Below are 16,899 nucleotides of genomic sequence, written 5' to 3'. Positions count from 1 at the left end.
GTTTGGGCTTGATTCTGTTTGTATCAAATTAGCCTTCGGGCTTGGAATATAAAAAGGTTGACAAAAAGACAAATTATCCAACATGGCGTATTAGGCTACCCACTTTCCATTGTACCTACTTCATTTAATGGACCAACCAACCCATTTTGGGCTTAGTTACACCTTTCAAGTGAAGTTAACAACGAGTGCTCTATGAGTGGGCTGGTAAAGGCAAAGTCAAATATCAAGTAATCGCCTGAACGTGTGATGATATTATTAATATATCGAAAGGTAAAGTACCAACTACCAAGTGATACCTGCATTATGCATTGCATACGAGAGATTTGTGCGTGACAAAATCGTTCGGGGTATTTATTTAGATCCGATTCCGACCGGCTCATAATAGTACTACAGAAAGTACAAACGATACGACCCCTTAGTTAATTCGGGTGACCAATCGCTCGACCTGGCCCGTAAGATTCAATTTTAAATAGAAGGACGGCCCGGCCCATAAGAATGAATTGACGAGATTACCCCCTTCGTATGAGAGCTTTATATAAATACCTGAGAGACAGTCTCTTTGTTTTCTAACCCTTTTTTACAGACTAAAAATCGATCTTTGTAAGAAAATATCTTCTCTCGATCCCGTTCACGTGTTTGTATTCCAATGGCGAGTAACGGAGTTAACGACACGGTTACGGTGGCGAACGGCCCAGGGATTGAAATCCCTAAGAAAATCGTTGACCTCAACATTGCGGAGACGGATGAGATTCTCGACGGAGAAGTCAAGGGACTATCTGATGTTTCTGGTGAAGCCGACACCAAGGCTATTGGATCGACGACTGCGGCGGCTGGGGATGATGTATCTCCTCCGGCGGATGATGATGTTCAGAAGAAGATTCGACGTGCTGAGAGGTTTGGTGTTTCGGTTAAGCTAACCGAAGAGGAGAAGCGCAATTCTCGTGCTGAGAGGTATCATTATGGTTACGAAACCGATTCTCTTCTTCTTCTTCTTTTTATCTGTTTTCGAAATCTATCAATCTGAGGATTGTTTTTTTAATCATTGTCGTATTTTAACTCTCTACACAGGTTCGGTACTGTAGCAGCAGCGGTGAAGGACTCACAGGGAACGAAGAAAGCAGAGGAGGACTTGAAGAAGCGAAAGGCTAGAGCTGACAGGTAGGTTCTTGCTTTGGTTTTAAAAGGAAAGTTTGAGTTTCTTACTGGATTTATATTTCAATCAGATTTGGTGTTCCTCCATCATCAACCACTACTAAAGTTGATAAGACTGAGGAAGAGGCGAAGAAGAAAGCTAGGCTCGCTCGTTTTGGGAAGGATACTACTAAAGTTGATTCTGCTGAGGAAGACAAACGCAAAGCTAGAGCGCTCAGGTATTTTTCCAGTGCAACCTGAATTATCTTTGTACATGAGGTTTTTTGTAGTAGTAATGTGTCAATAATGTGGTTTTGTGATTTTGCCAATCTTTAGGTTTTCGAAACCTGCTTCTGAGTCATCTTCAGAGTTACCTGGCAAGGTAGCCCTTAACATAAGTTTTCTTCTCTCATCTATTAGATTTAGAGAATAAGTAGAAGAGCTAACAGTATTTTTTTTTGTTTCTCTTTGTTTTCACAGGAGGCACTTGTTTCAGGAAACGCTGCCTAACGTTCTTGAATAAAGTTTCTTCTTTTAGTTAGGTGAGTTTCAACTAAATACTTATGAATGCATTGCTAAAATTTTAGTAGTGTCTGGTTGTGTATCTAACTTGCCAATCTTTTGTTTTGGCAGGTAGTTTGCTAAGCGTTATGTAATTCCCTCTCTGGCTGCTTGATTGATTCTCCCTTTATTTCTGCAATTAGAAGTCCGTCCCCGTGTGTAGTATCTTAATTAAAGTCGCAAGTTTGGTCGTGGTGGAACAATGATTCTCTCAGATGGTTGGAAGCTAAGCAAGTTGTCACCGGATGAGACCATGAGAAATCAACAAGTAACCTGTAGTTCTGATTGTCTTAAAAAGGCAATTATCAATGTGTTAGGACTTAGGTCCTAGGAATTCTGAAGTGGTTGGTGTTGACTTTTTTTCCATGTTGCAGGTGCTTGAAGTGGTAAGTGTAGATTAAACTCATGTTCGTACCAAGCTTGTTAGAAATTACTAGTGTTGATTGTTTTTGAGTTGTTGTGCCAATGCGCTTTTCTTGAAAACCAAGCTTAAGTTGCTAGCTTATCTATCAAAGTAAGTGCTGGTCGTGTGTGCTTGATTGCGAATATCGCGTGCAAAATAGATCCCATTACCTTATGTTCGTTGTTGGTTTTGCTTATTAATATATATAATATAACCTGTCAAGCCACTACTTCAGAGTTCCTTTGTCATGTAAGACATATCATTAGAACACTAGAGGGTACTTGTTGGTTTCCATATCTCTGGTCTCTGTGGCAGTTGAAGAGAAGAGAGCCTCCTCAGACGCTGACTTTTTGTTTGGATTCGGACTTAACTGGCTTTCTGATGCTACACAATTTCTCATGTGTCTGTAATAGATTTTAGATAAAACTTTGTTCATACATTTTGAATCAAGCAGCCAGATATACTTTTATGAAAGGGAATGTAATGTTTAGTTTTGCTTCTTATTTTCAATTATTTTGCCTGTGCCTAAACGCTAATATGCTGCAAGGTAATCTGACAATTAAATTTTACTAGCATTGACAGAGATGATGATGTTGCCCTCTTGTATAATTTGCATACCGGGGTAGCATTTAAATTTATGTTCCTTAAAAAAAGAACATAACAGAGATCTCTCTGTAATTTGAAAATATTGTTCTAGCTATACTACTGGTGGTTCGTGCTCTTGACTCCCAGCATTTTTTTGCCTCAATGCATTGGGTAGCCACCTCTTACTGACAGTGGAGGAGCCCAACCATTGGCTTGAACCATTTGGTGATCGAGATACACCACAATAACGGTTATATCGTCATGGAAATGCCTTCTAACACCAGGATTGATCTCTTTCAGGTCTGAGTATCTCATCTCTCTTTTCCTTGCTGCTTCCTTCAATGCAGCTTTGAGTAGTCTCCTTGCCACTCCCTGGAGATTGTCAACATATTAGCAAATATATTTATGCGTGCAAAATTGTACAACAGAGAGGTATCCATTGGGATATGATTGAGACTTACTTTGCGAGGGGAACTATGTACAATATCAACAGCTTCCTGGTTGCTAAGATGCTCCCAAAGCCCATCTGAAGCTAGAATCATAAACTTGTCTTCTGCTTTAAGCCTAGTAACCGTGACTGATGGATCCGCACTAAGTATTGGCTTGGTGAAATGTTCTGCTACTCTGTATTTGGGCAGCAGTGGCTCTCTGTTGAACTCTGCTGTTTTGAGGTATGCATCACCTATTGATTTCGTGACCTGGTTAAATGTAAAAAACACATTTGCTTGTGAGTTCTTTTACAGCTTGATGCCAACTAGTTTTTCAGAAACTGTTATTATCATGTAATGGTTTACCTGGATGATGCCTTTCACACGCCACATCCGGTGTTTCATCACAAGAATGTTGGGGTCATTAGGATGCATTGACCATAGCTCTTGCCTCGCAGACTCTACATTGGCATTGTGCTCTACTGATAGCTGAACAGCTCTCACTCCGCCTCTCTCAGATCTTCCCAACACAGCCCTCGAGTCTCCTGCGTTTGCAATATACACCACTCCGTTGCATATCACTCCTGCCAAGCAACATGACCCCACAGATGCCATATGTGGGTTCTTCCGCCATTGCTTCTTCACCGCCTTGAGAAAATCTTCTTCTGTCTCTGCAAATGCGTTCCTGATCACCTCCGCTGAAACCTCTCTACCCTCAGAGGCATACTCTGTTGATGCGTGTAACCTGAGCGTTAGTGTGTATGACAGTTTCAAGAATGAAAAAAGGGCGTTGTGTGTGTGTCTTACTCTTTAAATTTGGGAAGAGGTTGTCTGCAATGAATCTGGAAGCCTCTGGACCTCCATGTCCATCGTAAACTCCAACAAAAGTTCCTTGAACTGCAAGGTTGTTGAATGTCAATGGCCCTGATTCGATCTGACACTGATCCTCCATCACACTGTTGGCTTGGATCATTGCCATGGAAAACTCTCCAAAGGCGTGAAGGCCAAGATCCTTATACCATGTCAAGCCATCATTCTTTGTAGGACTGATCTTGCTTCTCTCTGTACCGGAACCTATTCTCCAACAGGATTTATTCATCTTTGTAGGGGGAGTGATAACAAGTATTAGCAGTGCTGGTTGTTGAATTATAAGTTTCAAGACCATATATATATATAGCTGAGGAAGAAGTAGAGTAAATAGAAGGTGTTGGATTTGGAAGTTGAAACCCATGAGAAATGGCCAAAAAAAAGTATGGGTCAAAAGAACTGAAAGAAAAAAAATTAAATGACTCTGAGAGTTAAAGACAAGACGGCAGTATAGTTTAAAGTGAATAGTCAGAGATTCTCCGCTTTACTGTTCGGTGTTGATTCTTGTCTTAGTATGGGTTAAGTAAAAGCTGCTGTACTCTACTTTCTGCTATATTTTTAATTCACGGGATGTTTTTCCCTCTGAGATTATCTTATCCTTTTCATACGTAGAAGAGGTTAATCTTGTAAACTTGGGATGCAAGAATGTTTACAGCCAAAAATATTCATATGATGATGTTTGTTTTAAATAATAAACTCAGGATGAATTCGAGTCTCGGTAACCATGTGGTTAAAATTGAATTTCAAGTGGTGCTAAAGTCTTCAATAGTAAAAACTGACTTTATAATACAATGGGGAACTAGACTGAAACATAGAGACTAGGTTCATGGTTCATGTAATCAGGATCACAGTAATGGTGGTGGTGGTGCGTCTCATCTTTTGTAACTTTATGTTTATTGCTGTTGTTTTGCAGTTTGGTAATATGTGGGAAGAAAATGGATAAGAAGAGATAGGTCAAAGGATGCATGTGTGAGACAGAAGAGGGTGTGGGTTTTTGGAGCATTGAACTTGGAACCCATTAAACAAGAGCTGAGAAAGACTGATGAGAGAAGACATTTTGTGGGGCGAACGAGGAACACTCTTAGCTGTCTTAGCCCCTACAGCTTTTGCCCTTTTCTCTCAATCTCTTTTGTCTTCTTTAATGACTAGCTAGTGAGATCTAGATAAAAATTTATTTCATGGATTATGGGGTTGTAATGAATTTTCCAAAGAGGATGGATCATTTTAGTATTTTTCCTAAGTTCCAACTTTTTGGCCCTTCTTCTTCCTTTTCTTCCATGACCCTCCTCTTCATTGGCCTTCTCTGTCTCTTCTCTCCTCGTTTTCTGTTCATAAGATTCCATATATTGATGTTAGGGTAGAGAGAAACACTGTCGTGTGTTGATCGATATATAACATTGATGACTAGTTAATATCATCTAATAAAAAATACAATGAGGAAGCTTGCTTGAATATCGTTCCTCCGTCTTGTATACCTTTGTGTTGTGCACATTAGTTGTTAGTGGGGCTCATATTTCATTCATTGCGGATATTAGATTTTGCATATGACGGTTCCACTAGTTAGATAAGGCCAATCTCATCAACTGGTATATAGGCTAGATCATGCGACTTTGGCTCATAATTTGGATAAAATTTAATGATATAGATCTAAAATCAAATCAAGGATTAAGACAATCAAGTGTAGAATAGTATATTAGAAAAATAGAAAGAATGGTCCAGGTACATTTTCTCTTTATCATATCATATAACTTTCATATATGGACCGTTTAAATATTGAACATGTGGCCTTGAAACTTATTGAAGAGTCCTTCTGTCCTTGAACACACTATTACAGTACATTGTATTTATCATGTGTTCTGGATATGATTCCCATCTTATTACAAAGTTAAACTAACTCAGTCTCATTTTAATTAAACAATATAAGAAATAAATGATCAAATATAAATAGAACACGTTCATACATGTACAATTTTTTTTTTAAAGAGTTATGGTAACAACTGGTCCATTTATGCTGCACTGTGTGTTTTGTCTTTTGGTTGAGGGAGCATGGATGTCAGTCAGTCTATCTCTTTAACTTCTTACTTTTTGTTTTTTTTTTGGTTTAACATTGAGCTTACCATTGTTAGTTAACGTGTCCCTTGTTTTGGTAATACGTAAAGAACTATCCATATGAAGAAGTGCAGCTACAATTCAGAAACCTCTCACAGAAATTGATGTAAACTAAATGTTAGTATAGTATGAAATGAACTATCTACACACCTATTTTCAAAAAAAAAAAAACTATCTACACACTTAAGGACCAACTTTTTACATACATTCTTCTTCCCGTTTATCCCTAAATTAGTTTCTAAATTTCTTTCTTTTTAAATTCACATAGTAATAACTGTAATATGTACTATTTTCCATGTAAAATTTGATTATATATACTATGTACATGTAAAGTTACTATAGCTGCGTACTTCCTGAAACACTTTTCTCGAAGAAGCTACTATGAATAATCTAGTATATTAAGCTATATATAGGTCAACTGGTTAATGAAGAATAATGTTAACTTCTGAGACAATTCATGGCTCGAATTATTTATATACGAAACATTTTGCAAACATTTTTTTTTCACTTTGCAAACATATTGTTAAGCAAAAAAAAACATTTCGTGCACATCGATTCAAACTAGACATTATCATCGGAAAAATGTCTACCAATTAAGTATTATATTTTTTTTTGTTTTATTTTTATTTATAAAATGGTCCTTCACATTTAAGTATTTTTAATTTTAATAAAATATTATTATAAATAAATATAATAATGTTATTTTACTATATATATTATAAATTTTACTATTAATATTTATTAATTATATAAACAGCCATCTAATGAAATATTTTATGCAACAAAATATATAATATAAAACAAAAAAGATTTGTAGTGAAAAATTATAAGTAATTCTAATGAATGATTTAAGTTGATTCATTATTGTGTTTAAACATTTCCTTTGTAAACTTCGTTGAGTAATTTTAATTATATAATAAAAATTTAATTATGGTTAATATTGTATTCAATAGAAATGTTACAAAGTGAAAATGGACGGTTTTGTAAATATTATAAATGAAAGGTGATATTACTAATTTTAAAATAAATATAAAACATAAAATATTTAAAATATCTAATTTTGGAGTAGAAAATAGAGTAATATATTGGAGCAAAACTTTATTTCATTTTGGAGTTATTTCATTTTGGAGTAGAAAATAGAGTAATACATCGGAGATGTTTTAAATTCATTTCATCTTTCGAGAGTAACTTAGCCTCTTTTTTTTTTTTTTTTTTTTGAGAGTAACTTAGCTTACCGCATGGTCCACATCGATATCTATAGATTTAGAATACTCCAGATTAATTTTTTAAAAAAACCTAGCTTACCAGTAGTATTTAGCTAGCCGAACACCATTACGTTTTTTTTTTTTGAAAAAGCTTACTATTGAATACTAGAAATTTTACAAAAAAATAGCACAGCCTTAGAGCATCATTAACCCAAGTAGCTTAGGAAGAGTTGCTTAATTTTTTTTTTTTTATTTTTTTTTCTCTGACTAAAAAAAAAAAAAATTAAATAAACAAACCAGTTGCGGGCCACCACGTGTCAGTGGGGCCTGCAGGTAAACCAAACAACAGCGCTTAAATAAGCACTAAAAGGGTGGGTAGTTTAAATTTTCGTGGGCCCCACCCTCTATTATATTAATTTTTTATTTAAGCACCCTTCCTAAATACCTGCGTTAATGATGGTCTTAGAGTTCAAAATGAGAAGATAACCAAAATGGTAGACAACTGACCACAAAGTTTAAAATCAGAAAGAACATGGAATTTGTCATAGTGAGATCAAACAACATAACGTTAAAAGAAAGAATCTTAAACATTAATTATGTATGACGAATAAGATCCAGTTACATATATTCTAACCTTGACTAATTTATTGACAAGTTCGGGTGATTACAATATAGAAAATGAATAAAAGTGGGCACGTAGAGGAAGAAAGAGTAAATAGAATGCATGACATGCAGGAAACATGAGAGAGACATCGTGAAAGTCCCATATTGTCTGGTCCAACCAAACCTTGACATTTTATCGCGATACTATCTCTCTAGTAACTAGTTCTGTTCTTCTTTTTTTTCTTTTTTTTTGCTAAAAACTAGTACTGTTTTTTTTTTAACTAGTACTGTTCTTCGTATTGACGTAGTACTTTATTATATTTTCATATATATTACAATCAAACTAAAATTATATAATATTGATTTTTCAATTTGTTTTTCTTTTTTCTTGTAACTGATTTTTCAATTTGTTATATAGCTCATTTCTTGCAATTGTATCGGGACGTACTATTATCATTTTGATCAGGGCCGTCTATTTGCACGTGCAACTGGAGCGGTCGAACAGGGTCCAAAATTTTAGAGGGTCCATAATTTCTTTTAGTAGTAGCTATACATATAAAATCATATATTTTTAAAAATCAGATAACTATTATTTAAATCTAATTTTCATATTTATTAACCAATAAATATAAATTTTAATTTTAATTTTGTTAACACAATCAACAAAAAATGCAATAAGTTAATAAGTAATTAGCATTTATATCGCTTATATATTTTGGAAAGTAAAAAAAAATAGATGTTAGTGTTTGTTTTATTATTCGATGTGGATTTAGAAAGTTAATATTCTAATTTGGTTATGTTTAGGAAACTATTATTGATTAGTGATCATAAATAGAAAGATAAACATATATATTTTTCACTAATATTTCCGAAAGGAAAATAGTAAACACAGAAGAAAAACTAGTCTAAACTTCTGCCGAGAGAATAAAAAAAGAGAGTCTCCAACTTCTTGTCTAATGAAATCAAGATTCTACAATTTTTTGTCTTACCACCATATAAATTTTATTGTTCTATTATTCTTTTATAGATTATACCTTCTGATTATGGATATAAAAAACGTAAAATAAAACTGAAAATTTTTAATTAGAAAAACCAAATTATTTCTCTTCCACTCAAACCAAAAAATTTAGTCGATGATTTTGCATAAAAATGCTAGAAAATGGTGTTGTTGAGATTAAAAAATTGATTGATATAATAATATTTTATCAGAAAAACATATAAATGATTTTAAGTTCTTGAAAAAAGATTTGTTTTCTTTTTGAACAGGGTCTCTATAGAGTTTGAGACGGCCCTGATTTTGATTTTGTACTTTTATAAGATTAGATTTCTCATCTCATCAAGCAACTTACTTTTATCTTTCAAAAAAAAAAATTTACTTTCCATCTTCATCGTTTTCTGCAATTTTGTATATAATATATTTTGTACATTTAGTCATTGCATATTAATATTATAATTATCTTTGTCGCTTCAGCCCAATAAACTCGGATATATGCATATACATGTATACGTATACGTATATTGTTCATCTTTTTGGTTTTGGAAGTGTATATACCGTATCTTTACATTTTTACCAAAAAAGGGTATATATACCGTACGTGGTTAATTAAACTTACATCTTTTGTGATTGACATGCGATTTTCATTAGCGCATGTTAAAGTAAGATGTTGACATTAATGATTAAACTCTTGTACTATCTTCTTTAGGTTCAGTCATTGTGGTTCAATAATTTCTTCACTCTTGTTTTCGGAATTGGCGTGATAAAAGAACTCAGAAATTAATAATCTGAAAAAATAATAAAAATCTAAATGGTGATAAAAAAAAGAGTAGAAATAATTAGATCCTCTTTATTCTTTAGATTTGATATTATTTTTAAGAAATATTTTTTCTCTAACATTCTTTTTCATTCATTTTAACTTGAAGAAGCATAGAATAAAAATATTTATCATCAAATCGGGATGAAACAATAAAGAATAAATATTCAGGTGCAAGTATGCAACTAGAATGCATTTCTTAGAATGAAATTTCTTGAATATTTTATTCTTTCACATTCCATATAACGTTCACCAATTGTAATGAAAAAAAGTATTTCATCTCATTCCATATTATTCTTTATTATTCAAAAAATAACAATACTTATTTGAAAAATCATTTTACGTTCAAATAATGAATAAATGAAACAATAATCATTAATTTGTATTGGACTCCATCAAATATCATTCCTTTAAGTCCACATATTTATTTCATTAACATCCAATTACAATTTTCATACTATTTTATTTCTCCTCGTTCTTTTCATATTTATTTCTATTATTCCTTTTGTGATTACAAGTTAGAACCTACGAAATATTTAATATTTTATCTAACAAAATAGCAGGCACCCTTCTTTTCTTTGGACAACTAAAAGCACTTCCAATGATAAAACTCTTTTGGGAATACTTTAATAGGCACTAGATATTGACCCGTCCGACCGGACGGGTAGATATTTATTTTATATATTTTTTTGTTTATATTAAATGATGTAATTGTAATATTTAAATATAAATTTAGATTGAAAATTAATCTTTGCAGTTTTAATAAAAATTAAAATTAAAACTTTAAAACATATTCTGATATAAATTTTAAATTTCCTAATTAAAATAATTTGGAGGTGAATCATAATTTTTTCCAATTCCAAAATTTTAGTATCTCTTAAAAACAAAGAAAATAAATTTATAATCACATAAAATATATAAACACATTTGGAACTATAATTTATATTAAAATAAATTTGTTAAAGAAAAATAATCTTACGTTGTTTTTGTTTATTTCTATAGATTAACCCGTGACTGTATAAATGTTTGTTTCCATTTTATTTTATTTCTTTGTAATAATGGTATACTATATATATATATATAAATTTAAATGTATTACATAATTGTTAATATAATATTTTAAAACATAATTTTTTATTTATTACTTTAAAATAATATTTTGTAATTTTAATCGTATACTATATCAGAGTGTAGCATATAAACAAATCCTATATTTATAACTAATTGGAGTTATATTATGAAAGCATTATATTAATAATGCATGAATAAATTATTTTATATTTTATTTGTATGTTATATAAATTGATTATGAAGTGTGATTTTTTGTTTTATTATTTATTACTAATAAATATTAATATTTAATATGTTAATACGAAATATATTAGGAAATCTATTTTGTTTAAGATTTGATTAAAGAAATCTATTATTTAAATTAAGAGAAAACATTAAATACTTAGATCTATTATTTATATTATGAAAAGACAAGCATAACTAAATATAAATTCAGTAAATATTTCAATGGCATTTTAATGTAAATAAGTAGTAAAACTAAAATGTATTTTATTTTGTAATTCTCTTTTAATAATATAGATTTTAACATTTTTGGCACTGATTAAATTTAATGTTTAGCTAGATTATAGAAAGTGTTTCTGAAATAAATGACACTTAATTTATTGTACTTTAGTTTAGGAAAATGTATTTATGAAACATAAAAAGACAAACATTAAAATAGAAAATTAAATTTAATTCTCAGTGGCATGCCATTGTAAATAACACTGAAAACTAAGAGTTATTTTATATTTGTACTTCTATTTTAATAGTATAGATTACCCAGCGATAAAAATTACGGATGGGCACTTCGGTTATTTTATCGGTTCAATTTGAGTTCTATTCGGTTAATTCTATAATTTTTCAAACCAAAGTAAACCATAATTAGTTTGGTTTGAAACATTTGGTTTGTGTTTCAGTTCAGTTTAATCGGGTTTTTTTAGTTTAGTTCTGGTAAGAAAAATCAAAACATAAATGTATAGTCATGAATCATCATATTTGAGAATATGAACAAACTAAATTATGTTGAATAAATCCAATATAAAACCAAAACAAAAACCTTTAAAAAACCAAATCATGTATAACAATCAAATCAAAACTATAGTAGATAGAAAACAAACTATGTAAATTAAATCTAATATAAAATTAAAACAAAAACCGAAACAAACCACAAAAATTTATAAGAACACGATCAAATCAAATTTCACTAAAATATACAGAAAACATCATAAATAAAGTTAACAGTATAGTTAGTTTTATGATTTTAGTATATGTTATATTTTTAGTATGTTTAATTCATATAATAACAAAAACACATTGGTTATCGGTTTCGGTTTAGTTGGTCTGGGTTTGAAAAATCTTAGGCCGGCCTATTTGGTAATAGATTTTGATTCGGTTTAGATCGGCTTCGACTAGTTAACACCTAATAGAAATACAGCAGAAATCATTCAAGAATTAACAAATCATTTAATTCGCATTAGATGCGAAAGACCCAATTCTTGAAATCTATTAAGCATTTAAAATTATATAGGGCCCATTTTGAGGTTTCATACTCTCGTCAAGTAATTAAAATTACAACTAAGGGCCATACGTCTTTTTTAACAACTAAGGCCCATTTGTTTAATCTCTGAAAAATAACTATTTCATGTGATAACAAGAAATGTCGTCATGAGTCTATTAACCACATGGGTCCTTATCAAAAAGAAAAAAACTAACATAAATTCTATAGATGAAAACGGTCCAAACATTCCTATCTGTTACAGACTTATAATGCTTGACACATCTGTTATGGATAACGATATTTGTACACGCTTTCAATATTCACACCTAGATTTTGATCCGCCCTTCAAGTTCAAAGGGCGAGTACACTTTTGTTTTACATTTTTTTTAAAAAAATTAATTTCTTGTTTGTGTATTCTTTGTAAATCATATTTGTGTTTTCTGTAATCATATTTGTGTAAATATTACTTTTTAAAAAGTTCAGTAAAAGATTTTGATAGTTATATTGAATTTGTGATTTTTCATAACTATAAACACTTCTATCATAGTCATTTCATATATTAATTGTACTTTATTTCTAACAGCTATAAATTTTTATTTTTCTTAAATAACAAAGTAATATTATTTTTGATCCACGTTTTCAAAGTGCAAATTTATTTGCCGAAACAAATTATATTTACTGAATATAAATTTATATTTCTGACTATTTATTTACATTTAAATGTTACAAAGAAAGCATTATAAATGTGAATATTATAATAGGTCTAACGTTTTAATAAAAATAATTTTGATGATGAAATATATAATCAGGTTTAAATAAAATTAGAATATTGTGGTATTTATTAGCATTTTGAATTATTCACGCAATTAAATATTCGTACTCGAAAAACCAATATATAATCTATACCATAAGTCTAGGCCTCGAATCTGATTAAATTGGACCTATATATTAAAATATTAATTTATTATATTTATCCAAATTTTGCTAAATTTAATTTATGATATAGTTTTAGTATATTTTCATATATGATATGAATCTACGGCACCAGTGATAAATCTAGTGATATACATTGAATTCAGCTTAGATTTTGAATTAAATTATAAAATCTCTATTTAGAAATCCCATACGATTAAAAATCCATCAAATTTTCATTTATCCGTGATTTTGTAATGGTTGACCCGAAAAATTGAGATAAATTTAATTATCTTTTAATTATTTAATTTCATGATAATTATTATTTATCGGCAAAATCCTAATTTTGTAGATATATTAGTTAACTAAATTTGTATTTCATGAATTGAAATAAAAATCTAATTATTTTTATTTTATATTAACTTTTTCAATGGTAAATAATATTATATTAATTATTTATTTTGTTAAAAAGTCAGGGTTAGTAAATATAAAGCATAAACTTAGATTTTAAATATTAGTAGTCATAATAGTAAGAATAAAGGTGGTTATTAATTTGGATTAATTAATGTATTATTGTGGATTAATAACATATATTTTCCGTAACAAAATGTGCATATATTTTCAAAAAAAAGTGCTGTAATTATTATACATATTTAAATCGACATATATCAATAATTTATTTGTACATTTTCATAAATGTTGCAGTTATGAATCCTAGAATATAGGAATTAAAAGACAGTTATAAAATATTTGGTTTTTTTTTAATAAGCTCCGATCATTATGGAGTTAAAAGGTGGTTACAAAATATTTATTTAGATTCAGTTATAGAATATATGGTTTTTTTATTGTGGAAAAATAATTGTTGGACATAACCCCATATCAATTGGACATGTTTGAAGAATTAATAGTATTGATGCTGCGAGCTGACATCACCCCACGTCTAACTCGGTGGTCTTGACGAGGATCTCCCATAGCCGTTGGATCTCCGAGAAGACATCATCGGTGGGAAGCTGAAACCTACAGAACGGACACGTGTTCCTCTTGCTAAGCCATGGCAAGATACACTTCCAGTGGAACAAATGCTGACATGGCATTTCACAAACATCCCTTCCTTCGCTCATCTCTTCCTTGCATATCACGCATTCTACTTCCCCGGCGTTTGAGCCGGTGGCGTTAAGCACTTCAACCGCCCGTAACGCCACCACAGCCGCTCTAGCCGCCGGGATTTCATATCCTTCTTTCTCTCCTCCTCGACCAAGGTGGTTGTGGTTTACCATTACGTCGACGAATCTTTTGTATCTAACTAGGGTTTCTATGTAAGGCATCAAGATTCCCGCGTCGCAAGTCCAGAGACCTGAGATACTGTTTAGCATATTATCAGAGCACATGTTACCGAGGATTTCCCGCCAATTATCAGCTGAAGCTTCTAGAAAATCTGGATCTAGCTGATGTGTTTCACAGAGAAAGAGGAGGAGCACCACTGCGTCGAGGTCCCGGAGCTTCATCTTGGCGGCAGATGAGTGGAGAGAGTGGTGGTTACGGTGGAGTAGAAGAGGGTGGAGAAGAGAAAGGAGGTGAGTAGCGATGAGGAGGGTTTTTTGAGGAAGGGAGAGAGAAAGGAGGTGGCGGAGAGTGAGGGAGAAAAGCGTCGTAGAGGAGAGAACGGCGGCGAGACGACGGCGATGTTGATGGGATAGAGAAAGAATGGTATGAGTGAGATTCGCGAGGTGTGAAGGAGAGAGTATAGAGAGTGAGGTCATGATGATTGTGGTGCTTTCTTCTTCCATTTGTGCTTCGTTTTCTCACTTCCCTTCACACTTTTACTTTTTGATGAATCTTTGCTTTATATAAAATGTATTAAGTCATTGAGAATTTGGTGGTAGCAATCATAAAATATTGTGATTTTTTATTAGGAACAAAAACAAAAGGTTGTGATACAAAAGAGATTATTGTCGGCTTTGCTTGTTTGGGTTTTTGATTTTTAATTGTTAAATGTCATATGGAATTGGAGAATTAAGGTAAAGAAGCAATGATTAATTGGCAAAAGTTTTAACACTTAAGCAACTGTTGGTCAATAACAGGTTTCTTTCAGGAAAAATAGGAAGAGCAGTTGATTTTGAGTAGAAACTAAAGGAGCTATATGGCACTTGATGATATTGTGCAATTATTTACGTGTACTATGACTGATCCATGAAAAAATTGTTCATGTGGAACAAGTGGGACTAGACAAGAGTGTGTGGAGTAGAGTAAGAAGTTGGATATGTTGGAACTCGTTTTTGACGAAATGGTTTAAGACCATTTTCGGTATGTTTCGGGACGAAGACGTTCGTCGGAATAACCGAATGTTTGACACTATGAAGTAGTGTACTCGTATGTCAAAATCAGAGTTGGTTTTGAATGAGAAATGGAAGTCCAAAATGAGTTTGGCTAAATATTAAAAATTAGCAAATGTCATATACTGGATATTTGGGTTTGAATTTGTTAGTTGGATATTATGTCCATTACTTATTCATGACTATCTTTATGTTTGTATAAACATAAAATGCAAACCCAAATTAAAAGAAATATTATTTATGTTTGATTTGGTCAAATATATAATATATTCTTTATTGCTAAGTCATTAAAAATTGAGTCAAAAGGAATTAAATTTTCTTAATGACAATATTGATTTTTTGACTTTAAGACTCCATTACTCTCTTGTATGTTATGGATTCTCAAAAGCATAATGTGATGTTTTGTATTTTCTATATAAAGGCTTGTGAGCCATTTAGAAAATGATAGAGTGAGACACACTTGAAAACCAACAACAAATACAATTCATCCATGTTATAGTGATGTTTTATTTTATTTATTTTTGTGTCTGAGAGTACAACACAAAATTAGTTTCGCCAGGCTTCTGATAGAGTGACGCAAACTCAGAAGATTGTTTGCAGTTGTATCCTGGGACTCATTACGTTATCGAACCGTCGCACTACGGGACGTATTTTGAGTTAAGGAAAGAGATAATATCTCGCCTCTGCAGTTGTATCATCCTTTTCTTACTCTTTGGTATAGTATTATCATTTTTTATTTTTTACAATATTCAGTAATCCGTAGTTTATAAAATACGGTTCTATCAGTCTTAACTCAAAATATCCGTTTATTGCTTTGCACTAACCGGACTGATTATTGTAAAAAGTATTTGTTTTGTAAGAACAGGTTGACTGATCTTTGGGAAAAGATGCCGGAATCAGATCTATAGGATTATTTCAAAATAATCTTTCTAGTAAATTTTTTGTTTGTATTATTATACTAACAAAACTGATTATTTTGTGAAGTGTTTTGTCATGAAAACAGGAATTGGAGATTTCATGGTGATAAAAAAATCTGTCCACTCCATCAGATTATTTTTGTTGATGATTTCTATGGAGATAAAAATTCATTTTTTCTCATTATATGCACTAATGATATCTTGTTTTTGTTTTAATGCAAACAGGATCTCCATCAAGTTAAAACGTTTTTTTTTAATTGGTCAAAATGTGTTATTGCATTGACTTGGTTAAAATAATTAATTGCTTTAATTATCAAGAATGATTTAACGTTTTTTGTTTTCTTCTTTCAGATTTTGGGATAACTTAATTTAGTTATTAAGTATGTTGACCATGAGAAAATAAGAAGAAATTCAAGTTTCAAATATGGTGAAACCATAGTTATAAATAACATTTTGATTCTTAAGGGATCATGTTATATGAATGGA

At 31.5% G+C, this 16,899-nt stretch overlaps 3 protein-coding genes across 3 annotated transcripts; 1 reads left to right on the top strand and 2 right to left on the bottom strand.

The window, feature by feature from the left end:
• Positions 1-574: 574 nt before the first annotated feature.
• Positions 575-2,598, top strand: LOC108843206 (protein MODIFIER OF SNC1 11). Its single transcript, XM_018616336.2, has 6 exons — positions 575-951; positions 1,069-1,158; positions 1,224-1,370; positions 1,468-1,513; positions 1,612-1,673; positions 1,765-2,598. The coding sequence occupies exons 1-5, from the start codon at positions 647-649 to the stop codon at positions 1,639-1,641; spliced, it is 618 nt and encodes a 205-aa protein (XP_018471838.1). The 5' UTR covers positions 575-646; the 3' UTR covers positions 1,642-1,673; positions 1,765-2,598.
• A 50-nt stretch (positions 2,599-2,648) lies between these two features.
• LOC108843205 (probable protein phosphatase 2C 67) lies at positions 2,649-4,304 on the bottom strand. The gene is made up of 4 exons (XM_018616335.2): positions 3,916-4,304; positions 3,475-3,836; positions 3,142-3,378; positions 2,649-3,052 (listed from the first exon to the last, which is right to left on the bottom strand). The coding sequence occupies exons 1-4, from the start codon at positions 4,271-4,273 to the stop codon at positions 2,840-2,842; spliced, it is 1,170 nt and encodes a 389-aa protein (XP_018471837.2). The 5' UTR covers positions 4,274-4,304; the 3' UTR covers positions 2,649-2,839.
• A 9,591-nt stretch (positions 4,305-13,895) lies between these two features.
• LOC130507922 (E3 ubiquitin-protein ligase SGR9, amyloplastic-like) lies at positions 13,896-15,187 on the bottom strand. The gene has a single exon (XM_057002730.1). It carries the CDS (start codon positions 14,948-14,950, stop codon positions 14,093-14,095), a length of 858 nt encoding a protein of 285 aa, XP_056858710.1. The 5' UTR covers positions 14,951-15,187; the 3' UTR covers positions 13,896-14,092.
• Positions 15,188-16,899: the final 1,712 nt, after the last annotated feature.

This window comes from Raphanus sativus, chromosome 2 (genome assembly GCF_000801105.2).
Source record: "Raphanus sativus cultivar WK10039 chromosome 2, ASM80110v3, whole genome shotgun sequence".
NCBI classification, from domain to species: domain Eukaryota; kingdom Viridiplantae; phylum Streptophyta; class Magnoliopsida; order Brassicales; family Brassicaceae; genus Raphanus; species Raphanus sativus.
This window is presented reverse-complemented; position numbering and strand designations above follow the sequence as displayed.

Coding starts and splice junctions, on each gene's coding strand:
- LOC108843206 (XM_018616336.2), top strand. CDS start 647: ATGGCGAGTAACGGAGTTAACGACACGGTTACGGTGGCGAACGGCCCA. Junction 952..1,068: donor CGCAATTCTCGTGCTGAGAG/GTATCATTATGG, acceptor CTCTCTACACAG/GTTCGGTACTGTAGCAGCAG. Junction 1,159..1,223: donor CGAAAGGCTAGAGCTGACAG/GTAGGTTCTTGC, acceptor TATTTCAATCAG/ATTTGGTGTTCCTCCATCAT.
- LOC108843205 (XM_018616335.2), bottom strand. CDS start 4,273: ATGGTCTTGAAACTTATAATTCAACAACCAGCACTGCTAATACTTGTT. Junction 3,379..3,474: donor GTGTGAAAGGCATCATCCAG/GTAAACCATTAC, acceptor ACATTTAACCAG/GTCACGAAATCAATAGGTGA. Junction 3,053..3,141: donor TACATAGTTCCCCTCGCAAA/GTAAGTCTCAAT, acceptor GACAATCTCCAG/GGAGTGGCAAGGAGACTACT.
- LOC130507922 (XM_057002730.1), bottom strand. CDS start 14,950: ATGGAAGAAGAAAGCACCACAATCATCATGACCTCACTCTCTATACTC.